This window comes from Anabas testudineus, chromosome 1, assembly GCF_900324465.2.
Source record: "Anabas testudineus chromosome 1, fAnaTes1.2, whole genome shotgun sequence".
NCBI classification, from domain to species: Eukaryota; Metazoa; Chordata; class Actinopteri; order Anabantiformes; family Anabantidae; genus Anabas; species Anabas testudineus.
In genome coordinates, this window is record NC_046610.1 from 24,593,353 (window position 1) to 24,613,890 (window position 20,538).

The 20,538-nt window shown below is 41.4% G+C and overlaps 1 protein-coding gene and 1 non-coding gene across 2 annotated transcripts; both read left to right on the forward strand.

Moving 5' to 3' along the window:
* The first annotated feature begins 32 nt into the window (after window positions 1-32).
* On the forward strand, window positions 33-20,383 carry LOC113161310 (collagen alpha-1(XVII) chain-like). Its single transcript, XM_026358818.1, has 52 exons — window positions 33-734; window positions 3,381-3,454; window positions 4,676-4,717; window positions 6,185-6,616; window positions 6,737-6,784; window positions 6,870-6,923; window positions 7,033-7,080; window positions 7,204-7,347; window positions 7,688-7,786; window positions 9,154-9,219; window positions 9,309-9,389; window positions 9,639-9,689; window positions 9,934-10,095; window positions 10,230-10,310; window positions 10,398-10,442; window positions 10,973-11,095; window positions 11,184-11,465; window positions 11,570-11,620; window positions 11,702-11,728; window positions 11,826-11,852; window positions 11,954-12,016; window positions 12,116-12,220; window positions 12,295-12,357; window positions 12,455-12,490; window positions 12,587-12,640; window positions 12,727-12,798; window positions 12,896-12,958; window positions 13,276-13,347; window positions 13,479-13,505; window positions 13,607-13,642; window positions 14,052-14,087; window positions 14,201-14,317; window positions 14,394-14,486; window positions 14,585-14,635; window positions 14,722-14,772; window positions 14,886-14,948; window positions 15,068-15,127; window positions 15,272-15,298; window positions 15,382-15,432; window positions 15,741-15,812; window positions 15,994-16,032; window positions 16,901-16,996; window positions 17,091-17,204; window positions 17,427-17,552; window positions 17,647-17,721; window positions 17,842-17,970; window positions 18,087-18,227; window positions 18,835-18,996; window positions 19,102-19,251; window positions 19,357-19,473; window positions 19,606-19,659; window positions 20,069-20,383. Exons 2-52 carry the CDS (start codon window positions 3,391-3,393, stop codon window positions 20,116-20,118), a joined length of 4,392 nt encoding a protein of 1,463 aa, XP_026214603.1. The 5' UTR covers window positions 33-734; window positions 3,381-3,390; the 3' UTR covers window positions 20,119-20,383.
* On the forward strand, window positions 3,897-3,978 carry trnas-aga. Its single transcript has one exon. It is a non-coding gene; the product is annotated as a tRNA-Ser (tRNA).
* Window positions 20,384-20,538: the final 155 nt, after the last annotated feature.

The following is a 20,538-nucleotide window of genomic DNA, read 5'->3' on the forward strand; positions in this document are numbered from 1 at the left end:
GTGGAGTTTTGTTGTATTTTTTTTTTTTTATACTGGAGGTATGCGCACATGATGCTGTAAAAACATGCACTCCTCAGCTTCACTGAGAATAAATACAAATCTGATGAAGTTCAGTGGGAGTGTCAGGTCAGGCCTCACTGTGGCTGTGAAGCTCAAAGCATGTAAACAAAGAAAAAGTGTTGTCCCACACTGGCCGCTTTGGTCCATAGATGTACCAAATTATTGTGATCCTCATGATTAACGTTGCTGCAACATGTTTTATTAAAGCAGGTGGAAGACAGTAAAGGTCACATATCTTCAACATCTATGTATGTACATCTATATTAGTCTTCATGCCTCAAACAACAGGCCTGTGATCACAGATGAAAGCAGAAGTAATTAGTAATGCACTAGTGCAACACATTGTTCAACACTTTTACTGTCCTAATACCTGTATTTAACCCTTTCATTCACTGCGCCCCAGGCTATTTTTCATACTGTCTTAACAGTGCGCATGTCACAGGCTGAAGTAAAGGCCCCTTCCACTTTGTTGAAACTTGTCGAATGAAGCTATGAGTCAGACAAAGCTAATACATAAGCTCTCCAGGTGCATGCACTGCAGAGTGTATTCCTTCAGCACCAAGACTTTATGCATGTTCGATGTGCTGTGCATGATAGACTGATTGAGCTGTAGACTTATTTTCAAATGGATGCATAAGCGGGGCCATATTATTTTTGCACAAAGAATCTAAGAGGTAAGTAAATTTAGTAAAAACTATTTTCTAATGAATGATGAACTTGTTTTTTTAATGATTAATGTTGTTAATAAAAAGCAACTTGTAAAACATTTTTGGCTGTGAAATATGATCACAGGGTTTCTGTTTGTTACTAAATCTTCTGTGCGTTTTGGAGTCAAACACACAGCTCCTAACAGTAATATACAGTAAGTCATAGCAGCAGCATGATCATAATAATGACCAGTAGAACACTGTAATTGGAAATTTATGGCTTGGATATGTGTAGTGGTTCACACAATGAGGCAATGTGTGAGGTCCTGATAGTAACGGATCACCCAAATGTCACCCAAATTATAATAATAATGATAATAATAATAATAATAATAATAATAATAATAATAATAATAATAATAATAATAATAATACAAACTAAGCAAAAAAATGCCTATCATAGTTACCTGAAGTTACTACTAAGATGTAGTGTATTTAATTAGTTCAGCACATCAGTGAATACATCATTGGTTGTGTCTGTTTTGATGTTTGTTCTGCAGCTATTTGAGAAACTATCATTAATTGCTTTTGAGAATTGCAGGCAAATGTCTGTTGTAAATGTAAATGTGAAACTCTGCGCTACAGTTGTACTTTATTGAAATAATTAGATGTATTAATTATAGTACAGTATCGTTTTTTCTTTTCTCAATCTTTTACCATTGTTTTTCATGTGGGGTGAGGATGTATTTGGGGCAGTGGAGGCTACATGCTGTCACTCTGTCCCCCCTCCCAGATTAAGATAATAAAAAAAGAAAGCTCTTTTTAAAAAAAAAAAAAAAAAAACTGCAGTGTCTCTAACAAGACATGCTTCAACCACAGTATGTAGCTCTGAGTCTGCATTTGAGAAGGCTGCTTATGGCTGAACATCATAAAATGCAGCTAAACCCATAAAATGCACATGATTAGATTATACTTAGATGGCAATGTACTTATCTGTATGCTCAGTCAGTCAGTCTAAGAACAATACAAGGAGCCTTTAAGTTACTAAATGGTACAAATATGATTTAGGAACACAAACATATTTGATATATTTAATTTAACTTACACAGATTTTCCAAAGATGCAACAAATTGCACAAAATGCTTCCACATGTTACTCTGGATACAAGGATCCACAGTTAATGTACACAGTGTAGTGTACATTGTGTGTATTACTGTTCATATCAGAGCACAAAATGCCTCCATGAGCTGAACTGACAACTGGTCCCTCCTATCCTCCTATTGCTTCTGGATCTGTAATTATCTGTATCTTCTTTGTAACAGTAAGAATGTGTTTAGCTTTAATCTGGGGACTGTGTAATCGACATGTTACTGTCGATGTTATATTTTGAAGAGTGGAATTTATGGCTGTTTGGGTTTTTCAATCGTAGATAGTGCTTGAGGAGCATGTTTTTGTAGTCACTGTATTAAATCCCTCAGGCTACAATAGAACGTCTACGGATCTGAAAACATGAGACTTAAGTGCCCCCCACTGGCAGAATGATAACACAAATGACTTCTGATGTCAGAGCACAGTATTTTAAACTTGATTATACATGCCTTCTAATTATGGCTTCTGCAGAAATGTAAACTGTTGAGGCCTTGTTAAGTTGAATTCATTTACAGATTGAAGGAGAGAATTGCAAACCGGATATCTGAGAACTGACTTATGATGTGTTGTTAATACATGACAATAACACATCATAATCGAATAGATGATCATATTTTAAGACTCTACATCTACATAGTACAAAACTTCAAATGTGCACTCAATTACAGAACTTGAGTGATAGTTTGACTTCCCACCTGTTGATTTTAGACATACTTAAAAAGGTTTTATAAAAACAAAAGTAGTATAGTAAGTATTGAATGCAGCCTCAGTGCTGAGACATTAACAAAGTCTCTGAACTCTGGTTCATAAAAGCTTCCACAGCTGCAGCTGCAGGTTCTTCATGTCAAACAAAGACCTGACTTTCTATAGTCAAGTCAACTTAGGATTTTAAGTTTAATGAACTTGTTTTCCTTAAGTTCAGTTAACACAGTAAAATTAAAGTTTAGTTTAAGTTAGAATATGAAAACAGCGACTTTCACTGAGATTGTCAAAATGTTCTACAAACAGAGCGACACAGAGTGAGACTTTGTTTCCTCATGGTGGATCTGTTCAGTGACAATCTGCCTGTGTCAGGTTCAGTCCATACAATGCCTTCACAGATAAACTGTCATTTGAACCCACCTGTATGACTGCTGGGCATTCTCTCCAATAAGGAGCGACACTTCACACCTGTTTCAGTGGAGATTTGCCTCTGTAATGTCCGTTTTTTCAGTTTAAATGAAAGGCACATTTATCAAGTGAACAAAGAGCCGCACAGCTTCAGCTGAACCCTTTGAATCAATGGCACGTTGGTTCTAAAGAACCTTTCTCACTGAGAACAAAGGAAAGAAATATGACCAGAGAAGAATAGGACTTTCAAAAGGAGAGAGTGGGCAAATGCAGCCTTGGGGCATAATAACAGCCCAGTTCAGTGTAATGAAAATCTACTTTTTCACAGTTTTCATATTTCTCTCAGTACTATTACTGTGGTATTCACAAATTCTTTGTACAACAGTGTATGCTCTGCTTTTTTGTTTGCAACAGCTAACATTGGATGGACAATCTGGCTACAGTGAAGACTGTGAGTTCTGGTGGATGTGCAGGAGGAAGCAGCAAAGGTAAACTGGCTGTTGAGCAAAGGGAACAGGCAGGACAGTGATGAACAGGGATTAATGTCATTCAGAACAAATGTGTCATGTTATTCTGTCACGTTCTGCCAGTGATGGGGCTTTAACTTGAAGACAACTTTTAGAGAGTTGGTTCACTCATATTACACTGAATGACTAAATAAATAAATCAATAAATAAATCAATAAATAAATGTATGGGGTTGATTGTGAACAGTTTTTACAGGAATACACTGACCCTCCCAAAAATCAAAGTCACCACCTGGATTTAACTAAGCAAATAGATAAGAGCCTCCCACTGGATAATTACTACATGGATGATTATATTAATAATAATTATTATTAATATAATTCGTAACAAGTTCTTCAACCCTAACTGATGCAGTAAGTAGCTCGTATGTCTGAACACATATCGTACGCTGACGACACCGGCAGTTGTCGTGGCCGAGTGGTTAAGGCGATGGACTAGAAATCCATTGGGGTCTCCCCGCGCAGGTTCGAATCCTGCCGACAACGAAACTGTTTTGTAGCGCAGTCGTCTACGAACCCCAGGGTGAGTGGGTCCTCCTGTATTTGCTGAGAGGTCCTTGGACAAGACACTGAAACCACGTAGCAGTGCTGATATGTACTGTCAAACAGCTGTCCAAGCACAACTCTTTCTTTATCATTATTATCATGTGTCTACTGTACAAGCCTGTGGGGGCAGTGCTATGATCTGGGGCTGCTGCAGTTGGTCAGGTCCAGGTTCAACAACTTTACGTGTCTAAAGAATGAGGTCAGCTGACTACCTGAATATACTGAATGATCAGGTTATTCCATCAAAAGATTTTTTCTTCCCTGATGACACAGACTTATTCCAAGATGACACTGCCAGGATTCATCAGGCTCAAATTGTGAAAGAGTGGTTCAAGGAGCATGACACATCATTTTCACACATGGGTTGTTCACCACAGAGTCCAGACCTTAACCCCATTGAGAATCTTTGGCATGTGCTGGAGAAGACTTTGCGCATCGGTCGGACTCTTAATGCAACTCTGAACGGGAAGAAATGTTGTGACATTGCGGTTAATGCGTGCCAAACCAAAGCTAAAGGCGGTCTAACAAAATATTTTAACAGAAAGCGTGTGACTTTTTTTTGGGACGGGCAGTGTAAGAATAAATGTAAATAAGATGATGTATTTGTATTTAATGATTTCATTTATTTATTTTTCAGTGGTCACAAAATCAGTGACAACTACTCAACTCACATCACAGGGTAAGATGGGCCTCACATCATGATTTAGATCCAGTAGTTGCAGGATTGTACACATGGGTTAAAGCTGCACTCATCATTATTTTTTCTAAAAAGGTGGCTGAAATCACATATAAGACGTCACTATTAGAAAACCAGTGACACCAAATTTCTCTCTGCTATGTTGACATTTGTAACATATTTAGCTCAATGTGTTTGGTTTTCTGGTGGCTCCGACTGTGATTCAGTTTCAACTGGCAACTGTTTTAGTAAGAAACCTGTGCTCAGATTGTTGGGCTGATTTGGACACACACCATGTTCCAAATCCAGCCAATGATTTGAGGACTGTTCCTAATGTGTCTCTTGAAGCATGCACAGTGATTTCGAGGTCTGTTTTGGATCACTGTCCTGTCGTAGGAGCCAGCTGACTACAGGAGTTTTCTGATATTTAGTGGCATCTTCAACATTTTCTGTGTCACTAGTTGCCACACAATGCCAAAGCAGATGTTGACTCCATCAAATGCTGCTCGTTTTGGTCTGTTCAGGCTAAATCTCGCCGCCTTTGCTCGGCCTCTCTGCTCAGCAGATGTGCAGGTCTCTTTATCTGCTGGATCATTTCTTGTCTTCCACTGTCACTGCTGCTTTCTGATGACATTTCAGACAGTGGAAATTTCTATTTGGAAGCATGTTGACATTTTTATAACCTCCCCTGCTTGAGTTGGCTTTCTTTTCACATCCTCAGGCAGATGCCAAGAGTCCATAGCTGGTGCATCGCCCGTTTCACATGTGCAGTGATTTACTGGTGTGTTTTATAAGCTGAAGGGTGCCCAGGCTTTCACACATTCCACAGTTACTGGTTCATTTTTTCTGTTAAAGAGCTGATTAAATAAAAAAAAAAAAGGATCAGTGCCTTCACATTTGATGTGAAATGTTCACTTTTATAGGACTGGTTTTACTGCCCTTCACGTTTTGTCCAAAAATGGAAATGGAGACCAAACACAAGCTTTGTGTGGCCAATCTCTGCTGCATGCGTAGATAAAATTGGGGACAAGAAAGATCATTACCCTAACCAGCACCAACAGCAGCAACTATGTTTTATGTGTGTAGTATAAATCAATCTGCAGGTGAAGGGATCGAACGGTGGAGAAAAACTGAGCGAGTTCAGCCGCAGCACCAGGCAAGCAGGGGCTTAGCTGAGGAATGCAATTCTATCAAAAAGAGTCGAAATGCATGTTCATGTTATAGGTCAAATATCAACCTTTCCAGTGCTGTCTTGTAGCGTACTTTTAGGCAATTAGATGGGAGCCAACATTGCGCCCAGCGGGCAATGCCTTCTACAGTATGACAGCTTTGATAGGATCTTGCTTTAGGAGAAAAACTCAATGATGATATTTGAAAGAAAAATGTAATAAATCATTGTGTCATGCTGTAATTTTGTCCTACTTAGAAGTTGGAGATTATTATCTTGACCTTCACTTTCTTGTCCTCTAGGTGATTTTTCTCTGAGCGCAGGGGAAAGAGCTGTGTCTTCAGGCCCCGGCGGCACAGGGCGCTCCGTTCTGATCACATCCAGCAGCTCCCATGCCACCAGCTCTGCTGGCTCTGGAGCAAACAAGGGCACCGGAGGCATCAGCATCACTACTGTAGGAGCTTCCTCTGCTTCTGGGGCTTCGGGGGCAGCGGCGGGTTTTAAGGTTGCTGGGGGAGGGTCCTCAAGTATGTCTTCTAGTCTCACAAGCGGTGGCAGAGAAGAGAAAAGGGAAAGGGGCAAAGGCTCAGTGACAATTTCCACAGTGACCAAAAGCAGCTACAGTTCAGGAGGGACCGGGAGAGGGTCATCCTCTGCAATCACTCATGCACCCGCTCCGAAAGAGAGGAAGAGCATGACCACGATGGCGACGACTCATGGAGACGTCTTTGATGGTTAGTCAGGGGTTTGCAGTCAGTTCATGTTGTTTCTCTTATTCAAATAGTTTGTATTTTGAATAAGGTGCCGGCGGCAACAACAAATGACATGATCTCGTTTGTGTCGCCATGTTTCAGAGAGCTCAAGCACCAACTCTTCTCCAGAGTACAACAGGAAGGAGTATGGTAAATGTTGCTCGAAGCTCAGACGCTGTGCAATGTGCACATGTTTTTTCAAACTCGGTGTAAACTTGGGTTCATTTTTTCACAGGCACATCAAGCGCAATGTCAAGTTCTGCCACCAGAGGGAGAAGTCAGAGCAGAGGTACACCTGGTGCATAAACTATGCACATCAGTTACACATAATGACAAGTCTTCTACATTTTCAAGGTGGTTAGCATGTGATGAATTAAATAAGATCTTGTCTTTTTTAGAGAGTGAGATCCGAGCCAGGCTTCAGAGTGCTTCTCCTACAGGATACTGTGAGTGGGATGCACACATTAACTGTATATCTCACTAACCATAGCTGAATATATGCACTGTAATGATGACTAGCTCGTTGAGGGAGCTCTGACTGGCTGCCAACTGTTACCTCTGCTGTGCAGGGACAGAACTGGATGATGTGAAGCGTCTGCTAAGGGGAAGCCACTCCACCAGCACCAGCCCTCCTCAGTCCCCCAACAACACGCTGCCCATCCCCAAGAAGCCCAGCGTGGAAACTAGAACCATGTCTGAGAGCTCCGGCACAGGTTCAACTAATCAGTAGCTCAGGATTCAAATGTACCTTCAGAGGCTGTGGTGTCATTAGTATTTTTATTAAAGAAGTTGACTGTGCTAACATCCTAAACTGTATGTATCACTGCAAGTTCAGGCTCTCTGAGAGGTGTTTGCAAATGCTGACTGAGTTATAATATAACACAGTAGTAAGAATCACCAGGTACTGATACTGTTTTCCATTAAATTAACCAGAAACACTGCTGTTCTTTTGGTGGATTGTTTCTGTCTCATCGTTTTAATTTCACATGCTCTCAGTTTTTCTGTGTTTTTTTTACCTGTCTGTTCATGTGATGTTTTTGCTTTTACATTTAGATTACAACGGCAGTATTTGGTCTGGAGGTGTGAGCGGCAGCTACAGTTACAATACCAACCACAACAACCTGTCCACTACCTCTACACTTTACCAGTCAGGTCAGTCATACAGTATATGACATCCATTAACACTGGCAGGAAAAAACAGGTCAAGTTAAAACGGTGTATATATATAAAATATATATATATATATATATATAAATTATATAAATATATATATATTAAAAAAAATATATATATATATAAACACAGTTTATACACACACATATATATATGTGTGTGTGTTTATATATATATATATATATATATATATATATATATATATATATATATACATACAACATGGAATGTACAGCGTAGCACACACACGTCATCAATGGGAAAGTGGAAAATTTCAAACCGAGTGCCCAATCAACATCAAGTGTGGCATGTACCAAGGAGGTGCTGAACCCCCGCAGCCACATCATCACCAAGACTGGTGATACTGACTATAAAATGCCACAACGATCAGCCACCTCCTCTACGCACCACCAGGATATACAGCCAAGACATCTGAATGTCATTTGGACTGGATAAGTTTAGTCGAATGGTAGCAAGAGGAGGACAGGTAGTCAGAACTGAGGGGATAGAACTACCAGAAGGCAAGATAGCAGATGTCGAGGATAGCTACAAATACCTTGGAATCCCACAGGCTATGAAGAGGCCGCAAGGAAAACAGCAACCACCAAGTACCTCCAAAGGGTGAGGCAAGTCCTAAGAAGTCAGCTGAATGGGGAGGAACAAAGTCCGGGCGATCAACACCTACGCCCTCCCGGTCATCAGGTATCCCGTTGGCATAATAAGCTGGCCAAAGGAGGAGATGGAAGCCACTAACATCAAGACAATTCACGGAGGGTTTCACCCCAAATCCAGCACCCTGAGACTGCATACTAAGGGGAAGGAAGGAGGCCGAGGATTAGTGAGCGTCAAAGCCACTCAATGAATACATCAGGAAGATGGCCCCAAAGGATGGCGTGCTTAGCAAATACCTCAGGCAGCAGGCTCCAGAGGAGCAAGGGAAGGAAGAGGAGGAACCCTCATGGAAGGACCAACCCCTGCAAGGTATGTAACACCGGCAGATAGAAGATGTGGCTGATGTCGACAAATCCTACCAGTGGCTGGACAAAGCTGGACTGAAAGACAGCACAGAGGCACTAATCCTAGCAGCACAGGAGCAGGCTCTGAGTACAAGATCGAGTTTAGAGCTAGAGTTGTGCAGCACAAACACATTTTGTTTGCATGTTGATTCATGGTCAGTCATTTGAGATCACCATTGAAATTAACTGACAAATGACAACTTGTTTGTGTTTTATACTTTGAGAACACATCTTGACCTGTGTGAAATTGTACTTTTGGGAGAGTTTTCTTTTCTTAGTCCGTCTATGATAGATGAACAAACAAGATGTGCTGTGTTGTGTCATGTCCAGGAGTCCAGAACAACCAGGCACTCAGATCTCCCTCTGCGAGCAGTGGATTGTCTGCAAGCAGCACGAGTAAGTCTATTCCTGTCGTATCACAGCCCACTGGGATTTCCCGTCCTCAGCTTGGCACTGACAGCACAAGTTGTTTTTCTCTCTGTCAGTTCCAGTGTATGGTGTTCAAAATAACCTGTCCACTACCAGCGCCGGTGTCCTCGCTCCCATTGGAACCAACACACATATAGGTAAAGCAGAGACATGCAGACAGCTTTAAGAACAAATAAAACACGTGCAGACTTTCTGAGGATAAAATTCAAGACATGTTTGAACAAGTGTCTGATGTTTTCTTTTTTTTCTAGAAAAAGGGTTTTGTTTTCTTACGTAAGCTTTTTGAAAGTTGTCATTATTAAAACAGTCAATCCATGATTCATGAGGTCAGTTGATCAAAGTCATGAATCGTGAAAATGCTAAGTAGTGTTTTTGTCTCCTGGCAGGTTATGGTGTGCACAAAAATGTATCAGGCACTGCGATAAGCACAAGCACAGGTGAGATCTAAGAATTTCAAAATAAAATGCAGATTAGACAAAACAACAACAACAACAGAAAAACAAAACGTGAATTTCATTCACTTACTTAAACTTGTGACATTCACACTCCTGTGATACAGTACAAGTACTTACCAACACAAATCCAGTGTTGGTAAGTACACAGTGAAGCATACTGCAACAGAAATGGACTGAACCAAGGTCAAGTTTGAAATGTTAAAGTCTTGCTGTTTGTTTTTTACAGTGAGACCCAGCAGCCCCATTAATGACGAAGCCTCAGGTAAAGACTTCAATTATGTGCTGATAGAGAAGGAGAATAGTCCTGTCAAGAAGGAGACAGAGAGACTGGTGATGGCCAAAGACACAGGGAAGCAGTTCATGTCTGCTGCACCTACTAGTATCTCTGGTAACTCTCCATATTAATATGTACTACAGCATCACTAATGCTACTAAGTCAACCACTGCCATTCTAATATTGCACTAGATCATTCTTGATGTATATTTCTTTTTGTAATAATTGATCCTTGTTCTGGCCTGCAGCTACTTACTCTGAGGACTCACTAAAGAGAGAGAAACAGAAGCTGTCATCCAGCACGGTGGAGGAAGGAACAGATGCCAAATGTAAACGTGTATTCATCAAAACTGTATTTGTTTTATTACACAGACTTTGTTTAACATCAAATTTAATTCTGTGACATTTTTTTTAAGATTCCTCCCTAAAAGTCGCAACAAAAGACAAAGCCACATATGCAGGTCAGTATTTGTTATTTCATGCATTGTACCTGTGTGTTCCTGCTGGTCTCTGTTAAGAACTACAGATAGGTGCATGTGCATATACTGACTCACCTGAAAAAGGTGGTGTTACAACCAGGAAATCCGTTGAATCTTTTAATCAGTTAGCTTAGCTTTGCATAAAGAGTAAAAACACCCTGGCTTAGTCCAAGGGTGAAATCTTTATTTTTATAGATGCACGTTGTGGGAGTCTTGTCCTTACTGTGAAGTTGCACAGGCAACCAGTGAGTTGATAATCCTTCATTACATCACTATTCATGCTATTTACACTTGGTACACGTAGTTGTACCAATGGAACAAACTAAATAAAACATATTCATTGATGAGACACAGAGTTTTTCCACAGAGAGAGAGAGTAACACTGAACTGTAGATCTAACTCTCTGTAAAATAGCAAATAACATTTTCTTATTCTTTAAGATAATAGGTAAGACAAGTAAATACATTTAAATGTACCCACACATTTAACTCTTGTTGTTACTTGTTTCTCAGAGATTCATAAAAATGAATCAGGCTTCAGCTTCTGCTCCTGCTGCAGCTGGTGGAAGTGGCTGCTGGGACTGCTGCTCAGCGTGCTACTCCTCCTCGGCCTCCTCGTCGGACTTATCGCTTTGGGTGAGAACATCAACCTCAGCATGTTATTTACCTTCATACGGGTCCATGACGGAGAGCTCCACATGTCCATCTCCATGTTTCATTACAGGTGAAGAGGTGAGGCACCTTAAGAACCGCGTCAAGGCTTTGGAAGACATCACCGCCTTAGTAAAGTCCAGCCGCCTGTCGGCCTCCCCGAGCATCAACATAATCGACCCCCTGGACAGGAGTTCTTCTGGGTCCACCCTGACCCGCTCTGACAACACAATCAACCTGGGGGCTGCTGGGCCGGTGAGAGACACCGGGAGCGGACCTGCTGTGGACAGTGCTGCCCTGCAGAGGACAGTTCAGCAGCTGGTCAGAGCTGAACTTCGCTCAGATGCTGTAAGAGGTACGACACTGTCAGTGGTCTTCAGAAATCCACCCTGTCAGCGTGTCAGTGAAAAATGGACGGATATTTGAAAGAAACTGATACCAATCTATTTCTACTTTTAGAAACATTTGCTTACTCGCTAAAAGGGGAGAGAGGAGAACCAGGACCTAAAGGTACAGAATTCAAACCACACACTGATTTAAAACCTCGTATTTTGTTGTTTTCTATCATAAGACTTGACTGTTTCTTTGCAGGGGATCCAGGGACACTAGGACAAAAAGGTGAAGTATTCCTCACAGTTCAATAAAGGTCAAACCTCAGAAGTATGAACCATGCTTTGTAAACAGGAACTAACCAGTGACAACTGGTGTTTTACAGGCGATAGTGGCTTCCCGGGCCTGCCAGGTAAGACTGACAACAAATGTGTTTTCCCTTCCATCCCAACAGAGCTCACAAACTCACAGGCTGTTCCTCCTCCTCTCACGTCCTGTTTCTGATTTCTTCAGGTCCTCCTGGGCAGATGGGTCACCCAGGACTGGATGGACCGAGGGGCCCAAAGGGAATAGCAGGTAATGCAAAGTTAAACTCATTTGACATTGTTCTGTGATGCTGTTGGAATTTCTTACAAAGAGTAATCATGGGCTAACACTCATTTTCTTTTTGACCAGGTGAACCAGGTCCCGAAGGACCACAGGGTCAACGGGGCCGGGATGGACAGATGGGCCCCCGCGGAGAGCCTGGACCACCTGGTTTTGGAGAGAAGGGAGACAAAGGTAGGCAATGGTGATGTGTCCTGAGTTCTTTAATGAGGTGTTGAGCATTTGATGATGAAATCCGGTTCTGACAGGCTCTCAAGGTGAGCTGGGACGTCCTGGTCCTGCTGGTGTACCCGGACCCATGGGGCCAAAAGGTAAGGTTGAAGGTCATGATGCAATTAAAAGCCAAATCAGATGAAAAATACATAAACAACAGATTAAATAACTAATGAAACTGACTGTTTGATTTAGGAGCCATGGGAGAGCACGGTGCCTCAGGAAGCCCAGGTAAAGACTTGATAGACATGACTTTCAATGTGCTTTGGTCTTTTTTAGGTTCTCACTGGCAGAAGTGTATTAAATCTGTTTATTATGTTCCTGCAGGTGTTCCTGGTCCACAGGGTTTCCAGGGTGAAGCAGGAGCTCCAGGAACAAAAGGTACCCGATAGGTTTTAGACTCTTTCATTATTCTGAAAGAGTCTTGCCATTATCTCCATTAACACATCTGACTGTCTTCAATGCAGGTGAACGAGGAACACCAGGGTCGCAAGGAACCAAAGGAGAACAAGGAGAGAGGGGGCCACGTGGTCTTGCAGGTGTGTTTCAGCACAGTCAATAAGAACAAATACAAATAATTTAAACACAAATAAAAGTTCTGACAGATAATCCTGCCAATGTTTTCATGATTAAAAGGGGAACCTGGACAACCTGGACCACAAGGCCCTGCGGGACCAAAGGGATCTAAAGGAATTACAGGTGAGAAGAGACAGGAGAGGGTTAGAATGAGGACTGCATCATCTCCAGTTAGTTCTCACTGCTCGTTTAAAGATTTACATTGTTGGTTAACTGTGGATCAAATAATGCCAGTTGTTCAGAGAGAAAAGAGCCAGAAAGTGGACGGCTTTGTCAATAATAAGGATCAGTGACATAAAATAAGAAGAATAGAGGATTTGGGTGCTCGTTTGGATCTCACTTGAGGCTCGAGAGGTCAAACATTCAAACTCTCTGTCACTGAGCACCTGTTCACTAACATTCATCGCTGTCATTACAACCACAGTCTCTGTGTACTGCAGGTGACACAGGTTCGGTGGGACTTCCTGGTGTCAGAGGACCTCCTGGACTTCCTGGTGATGTTGGCCCTCCAGGTACTCTTCCATGGCATTATCCCATCATGGGAGCATATATCATCAGTTGTAATGTTATATAATATGTAATGTTATAAAATAAAATACTGTCTGATTTATTTCACTGAAATGAAAACTTTTTGTTCCTTCAGGCCCAACTGGGCCCCAAGGACCACCAGGTATGACAGTGTGGATCCCAACTAAATATTTAGCCCTCATTTAGACTAAATCTGACAGATTTGATATAATGTAATGTTTATTTTCTGATCCACTGTCATAGGTATTGCTGGAAATCCAGGGCAGCCTGGTGGTAAAGGTAATGTCTCATTTCCTACAGCATGTTGCAAAGTAGCACAGTGTTGCTTGTTACCAGGCTCACTATGAAAAAGATCAGTTTTCTATGTTTGCGAGTGGATATTTGCTCTTTAGTACTAAACACATTGTGCAGGTGAGGATAATGGGAGATGTTATTCATTTTTCATGAATTTAGTCACAAGTTGTTTAATAATCCAAGTACGTGGGATCCAGTTCATCCTCTGGAGACACTGTCATCGAGTTTGCTTAAACACTTTCGTGTTGTAAATGTAAGAACAACTGAAAACTCCTGTTTTTCAGTAGAGTTAAAATGTGAAACTGAAAAAAAGAAAGACTAAAGCCAATATATAAATGTTGATATACAGCTTTTTTTTTTAACTTTATGTATCTAACATGACACTGTCTTCCAGGTGAACCAGGATCACCTGGTAAAGTCATCGGCCCGAGTAAGAACAGCAGCCTTTGTTGTACTAACTCCACGTACACACACTGTACCACGCTGTGCATCAGTGTCTTGTACACTGTACCTGATGGTTGTTTTTCTGATTCTTTATTATAGTCGGTTCTGATACTGTGGCCATACCTGGACCTCCAGGGCCTTCTGGGCCTCCAGGACCCGCTGGAGTACCTGGTTTGTCTGGCCCCACTGGCCCTGCTGGAGTCCCAGGACAGCCTGGTAAATTTCAGCTCTTTAACTGTGTTGACACTTGTGGAAACGTGGATCGACAACATTTCTGTGATGCTGTACTCAGGTGCTAAGGGTGACAGAGGGGAGAAAGGAGACAAAGGAGAGCAAGGAAAACCTGGTGATCCCGGCATCAGCGTCACAAAACCAGAAACTGACAGTGAGCACCTCTCTGTTATCTTGTTTTCTTTGTGGTAATCTCTAGATCACATGCAAATCCATTAACTGCTTTCATTTTAACCTTTTTACGTGTCTTAGCGGCTGGACTTCCTGGACCACCGGGGCCTCCTGGACCACCTGGTCCTCCTGGTATGTTGAAATCTGTTCGTATCATTGCTATTCCAAAACAATTGTGACATTAGGAACAGCTAAATTATTCAAATGCTGTTATTCAGGTGAGGCTAAACAAGGTCCTCCAGGACGCAGAGGTCCTCCAGGAGAGCCAGGTAAACCCGGATCTGCCATTAGACAGAGAGAGCAATTCATCATCAGCATACAGGATGATTTCAGCAACAGTTGAATGAAAATGGATTTGTGTCTGTCATTTTGAATTACTCAGGTGTTGGTTTACCTGGACCTCCAGGAGAGAAAGGAGATCCTGGCAGCTTTGTGCCTACATCAGGTTAGTGAGAGAAATGTAGTTCAGTTGTACTATAAGCTGACAACCTTGCATTTCTTGTTCAACTTCAGCTATCATGCTGCCTGCTGTGTTTGATGCAGCTCTCATTTATTTTATCTTAGAAACCTTCTTTGCTGGACCACCTGGACCACCTGGACCTCCAGGCCCGCAGGGCCCACAGGGTGGGTTTAGCAGGACGATTTAATACTTTAATATTTCCCAAACTAATGAGTAAATTTAGCAGCTCGTTACATCAGTTTGTAGAGATTTTCTAAATTGTCTAGAATCTGGTTTTCACAGAAACATTTTTCATCCTCTCTCTTTAGGTGACAGAGGACTCCAGGGATTCCAAGGTGAAAAACTGAAACCATGCCATACTTACATACTGTTTAGACCTACAGATAGAATCGCTGATGTCATGTACTGACTGTTTCAGGTGAACCAGGTCAACCCGGTCTTCCAGGAAGTCCAGGGGAACCAGGTGTTGGTATGTGAACGTCTCATGTAGTAGAAAACTGTAGATGAAAGGAATTCAAATTTTACTGATTGCCAATAACCTTAGGAACAGAATAGATCTGATCTGAGCTTTTCACTTTTGTTCATCACTGTACAAACAGGAACTGAATTTGATCGAGGAGCATTTAATGAACATTTTCCAGATCTTTCAGTCACATTTTGTGGTTATCACCAGTAGATAGACAGATCATTCTTTCACTGTCATTCTGGTGCCAGAGTGATGATTAAAGGTACCGATAGAAACAGAATTTGAATCGGTTGTTTTGGTTTCTGTATCAGGTTTTCCAGGACAGCCTGGGTCTGAGGGCCCAGAAGGCCCACAGGGTCCACCAGGGCCACAAGGACCCAAAGGTAAACTCAGTCAGCTGTTTTGTATGACCTTCAACATTCTGTTACACAGCCTTATGTTTTTGTTGGTTCACAGGATCTAGCTACAAGGAATAGTTCCTACTGTTCATTCTGTCTTTTTATGTTTTCTTTAAGACGTCAGCAACACTGACTTTGCATCATTCTATTAACTTGTTCCCTGCAGGTGATCCAGGAGACCCTGGAATCCCAGGAGCCTCTAGTGGTAAGACCCTCCTAAATATCATAGGACATCAACTAGTGTATGAGTGCATCCTCATTAATTCTGTGTTTTTACCTACAGGGTTTAGAGTGAGCCACTGTGGCTGACTGCACTAAGAAACTGTCCATTATGCAAACAAATCCTACCAAATTAATATTTGTATTCATTTCTTCATGTTTGTGTGACCCAAGGTTATGTAGTGAATAGATTTTCAGTCACAGCTTCAATAGTCAAATTCGTTAAGAGCGAGAGATTATTTTGAGTTTACCAAAAATACAAATGCATTCAAATAAGTAAAGATAAATATGAAATACTCCTACGTCCATTAGCATATAATGTTTGAGTAGGAGAATTAGTTTAATCAGAAAAAGGAATAAATGTAAGGGCTCATGTCAGGTGCGATACTACGATGTCCTTCCTAGCATTACCCAGATTCGACTTCTGTACCTCTAAGGCTTTGTTTCAGGAGTTTTAGGGAACTGCCTTAAGGAACAGTAAGGAAAGGCTCGAAACAGCAACATACCTTAAGGTTTTACAAAACATGTTGTTGTTTCAAAACATTTAAGGCATGTTCAAACTTTGAGACCTTAGTGAATAGTAAGGCCTACCTCATGACCTGTGTAGAGTACTAGTCATCACATTTATGCACGTCTCAGCAACAGCTAGAGTGTGAAAGGTGGGAAAAACAGGATTGTTGATTCTCAGTGGGAACATAAGTAGCCCCATGACTTTTCATGTTACAGAAGAGGTCGGATAGTTTGGTTTCTTTTAATAATAGAGTGAAATTTTACCAAAAAAACATTGAGGGTCTTCTGCTGTATTTTCTTTATGTATAGGACATTTTATTCAGGACTTTCTGTTTCCATCCCAGATGACTCCTTCAGTCCTGGTCCCCCAGGCCCACCTGGACCCCCTGGTCCACCTGGATCGACTGATGTGGGCCAGTACATTGCAGATTATCTTCAGAGTAAGCTATGCATGATTATCTATTTGCTTTTCTGTAACACTGCATATGGATGAAACGAAGGCCTGGTTTATGTGACAATTGCCATGATGTGCAGGTGATGGAGTTAGGGAGTACCTGACTGGACCCCCTGGTCCTCCTGGTCCTCCAGGGCAAGGAGGAGATGGGATGGTGGACGATGTGGCAAACCGAGTCATCAGCTACATGCAAAGTAAAACCAATTACTGTACATAATAACGCTGCCTCTGTTATGAAACAGTACAAATCAACAGTAGTGGAGCTCCTTTAGGTGTAACTGTAAATGACTTGTAAACAACAATATGAACACATGGTAAATTAGTCCTTTGGCTGCCATGTTTATATATTTGGAACAAGAGATAACTTACCTGGTGTCCTGAAAGTCATGATAAAACTATTCATCTTTTGTTTCCAGGAGATGATGTGAGGCAATATGTTGCTGGTCCTCCAGGACCACCAGGACCTCCTGGAACTCCAGGCATTGGAAGCTACATATTAAACACCCATGAGGTTGCTGAACATGTCCTTGGTCTCATGAACGGTGAGTGTTATAAAGGCACACATGGGTTACCTATTAAGAAAGGGATGTTGAGAGAACGTAGATGTGACTGACTCTGGGTCTTGTTTGTCACCAGACAGAGGAGTGGCAGGTGTACCAGGACCTCCTGGACCTCCGGGGCCACCTGGTCCTCCTGGAAATCTGTTATCGCGTAAGAGACACAACGGCAGTTGACCTTATAGCGTTTATGTCACTGTCCAGTCTGTTCTAAAGAAATGTGATCTAGTAGCATTGTTGAGCTAACATATCTGCATTTGCATTGTCTGACTAGCTGGATATCAAACACTTGTGGGGCCTCAGGGTCCTCCTGGTCTCCCAGGTCTCCCTGGCCCACCAGGACCTCCTGGCCCACCAGGATTTGCAAACTACATCAGTGCAGACATTCGTGACTACCTGCAAAGTGAGTTTGACTGAAAACCTTGACTTCATCCGTCCATGGGGATTCATCTGAGAAGATAAACCTAACATGTTTTTGTTTTGTTTGTTTTTTGCATTTGCTCCATTGTCTTCCAAAAGGCGTTGCCTCCAGGGGCCCTCCAGGCCCACCTGGTCCCCGTGGACCTGAAGGTCCCCCTGGTCCTGTACGTGATCTGGTGTCCTTTGCCGAGCATGCCAACAGGGAATCGCTCAAAGCAGAACAACAAGAATATGTCAGGAGTGAGTATTAGGAACATTTCAATTAAAAAATGGTGGAAAAGGAAATTTAACTTTAGCCTCAGTGTGAGCTAACCGCAGAGCCTGCAAGTGCTCCAAGAAATGGTTACTGTTGGAGATGCTCTCTGCTGCATTTCAGCAGCTGAGCTAAACTGTACTGTTAGCACAGTTAGTACTATTAGTACTGAAAAGCCAAAGAAAATAAGCAATGGTTTGTTGCAATAGCTTTTATGTTATAGAAAAAAACAGCAAGTAACAGCAAAGCTTTAAGATCAAAAGACAACATTTCAGAATTCCAACTTTTATTTGATGCTATTTACATCTTACATAGCACGAATGAGACCAAAACAAACAAAATGTTATAGACTGATGAGACAAAGATGAACTTCTACCAAAGTGTGGAGGAAGAAATGATCTGCTCATGATGTGAAGCATGGTGATGTGCTAATCTTTATTGATGATATAACTCACACCTCATAATAGAGAGGTGTACAGAAATACTTTGTCTGCAAAGTCACAGTTAAATGCATCAAAACACAACAACAGAAATCTCAAATAAACTGGCCTTGTCTTGTCTATATGAAGTAACGTGTTATTGTATTTCCTCCAGGTGATGGCTTAATAGGAGCTATGTTTGGACCTTCTGGTCCACCAGGCCCTCCTGGACCCCCAGGACACAAGGGAGAGCCAGGCGTGCCTGGCAACAGAGACTGGAACCTGGATGCAGTTGACTACTCCAATATGGCTGTCAAAGTAACAGAATACATCAAATGTAGGTGTCATGAATCCCATTTCAGAATGTTCTGTCTGGTAAATTAATGCAGACACAGGGTGCACAATGAGAAAATGCACACCAACATTGTTGTGTAATTTCCAGCCCACAGGTTGCTGCACGACATTATGAGAGAGTACAACAATAGTGTCTTCCAAGGACCTTCAGGACCACCTGGCCCTCCAGGTCCTCCAGGACGTAGCCGATGGTTTGGTTCCCATGGAAATGCCACAGAATTGTTGGAATACATGAAATGTGAGTGTACAGTAGAACAATTAATTACAATTAATTATTAAAACCTACAACAATACACAACAGATTGAGCTACTGTTTACATGTTTCTCACCTAACCTGTTCCAGCGCATGGTCTGCTACGCGACATTGAACGGATCCACAATGAACGTGTCATCCCAGGACCACCTGGTCCCCCTGGTCCTTCAGGTCCACCAGGATACCCAGGCCTAAAAGGAGAGAAAGGTATTTTAAATTTTGATTGTTAAAATAAAAATGTTTTCCTGTGTTAAGTCAGAAAAAGGGAGGTTCCATGTTAGAGACTACACTGGTTTTCCTTCCATTAGTGTAGTCACAACTTCTAATGTTTGGACACAGGTGAAAGAGGCCTTCCTGGGTCTGAGGGACTCAAAGGACAAAAGGGTGAAAGAGGTGAGCTGTTTCTGTCTTCAGGAAATTCACCTGTCACACAGCAACTCCAGATCAAATTTACAGAAGAGCACGATTATTCAGTGACCAAAGCTTGTGAAGTGAATTTTAGAGACAGATGCCAGCAGAAAAGTATTGTTATGATTATGATTTTAAATAACAGTTGTAGAGAAATTATCCTTTTTGTATAATGTTTCAATTTGGTTTTATTGCGACAAGCAGAAATACTACTAAAATCTAGATAGTAGATATTTTGACTACTAGTTATCAGTTATAGAACATTACGGGGTAACGGGTTCTCTTTAGCTTTCTAACGACATGTTAGCCTGGAGTTGTTTATTTGAAGAAAGGGCCCCAGTATGAATTATCTGAAATTTGATATAATGTGCTACAGCAAGCTGTTGTTTTTCAGGAGAATTCACAATGACGACTAAACGAAGGAAGCGGGATGTTGGTGTTTGAGCAAAGAAGCAGAAGATTTGGACCTCAAGGGAAATTCTGAAATTTTGTGGTCGTTTTTTTTTTTTTTTTGTTTTAAATAAAGGATGTGCGATTTTATTTTTATATTGATAAATGTTTTGTACTGAACATTGGAATAGCTTGTGTAAAACACTGTTGAGGGGGTGGTGGGACTGAATGAAGAGGTTTTTTTTTAATTTTTTGAAATAGAGAATACAGTTTTTTTCATCACCTCCAGATAAAAGTGTATCACCAAAATAAATCAAATAAAAGACTGAACACAAATGTAGTAAAGAGAAAACTGTTTATTTACAGCAAAATTCAAATCTACATTACACAGGCATCCTAAAAACTATACATGGATTTGAAATGTATGACTTTGATATGATGTTTGTTTATCAATCAACATTCAGAATTATATCA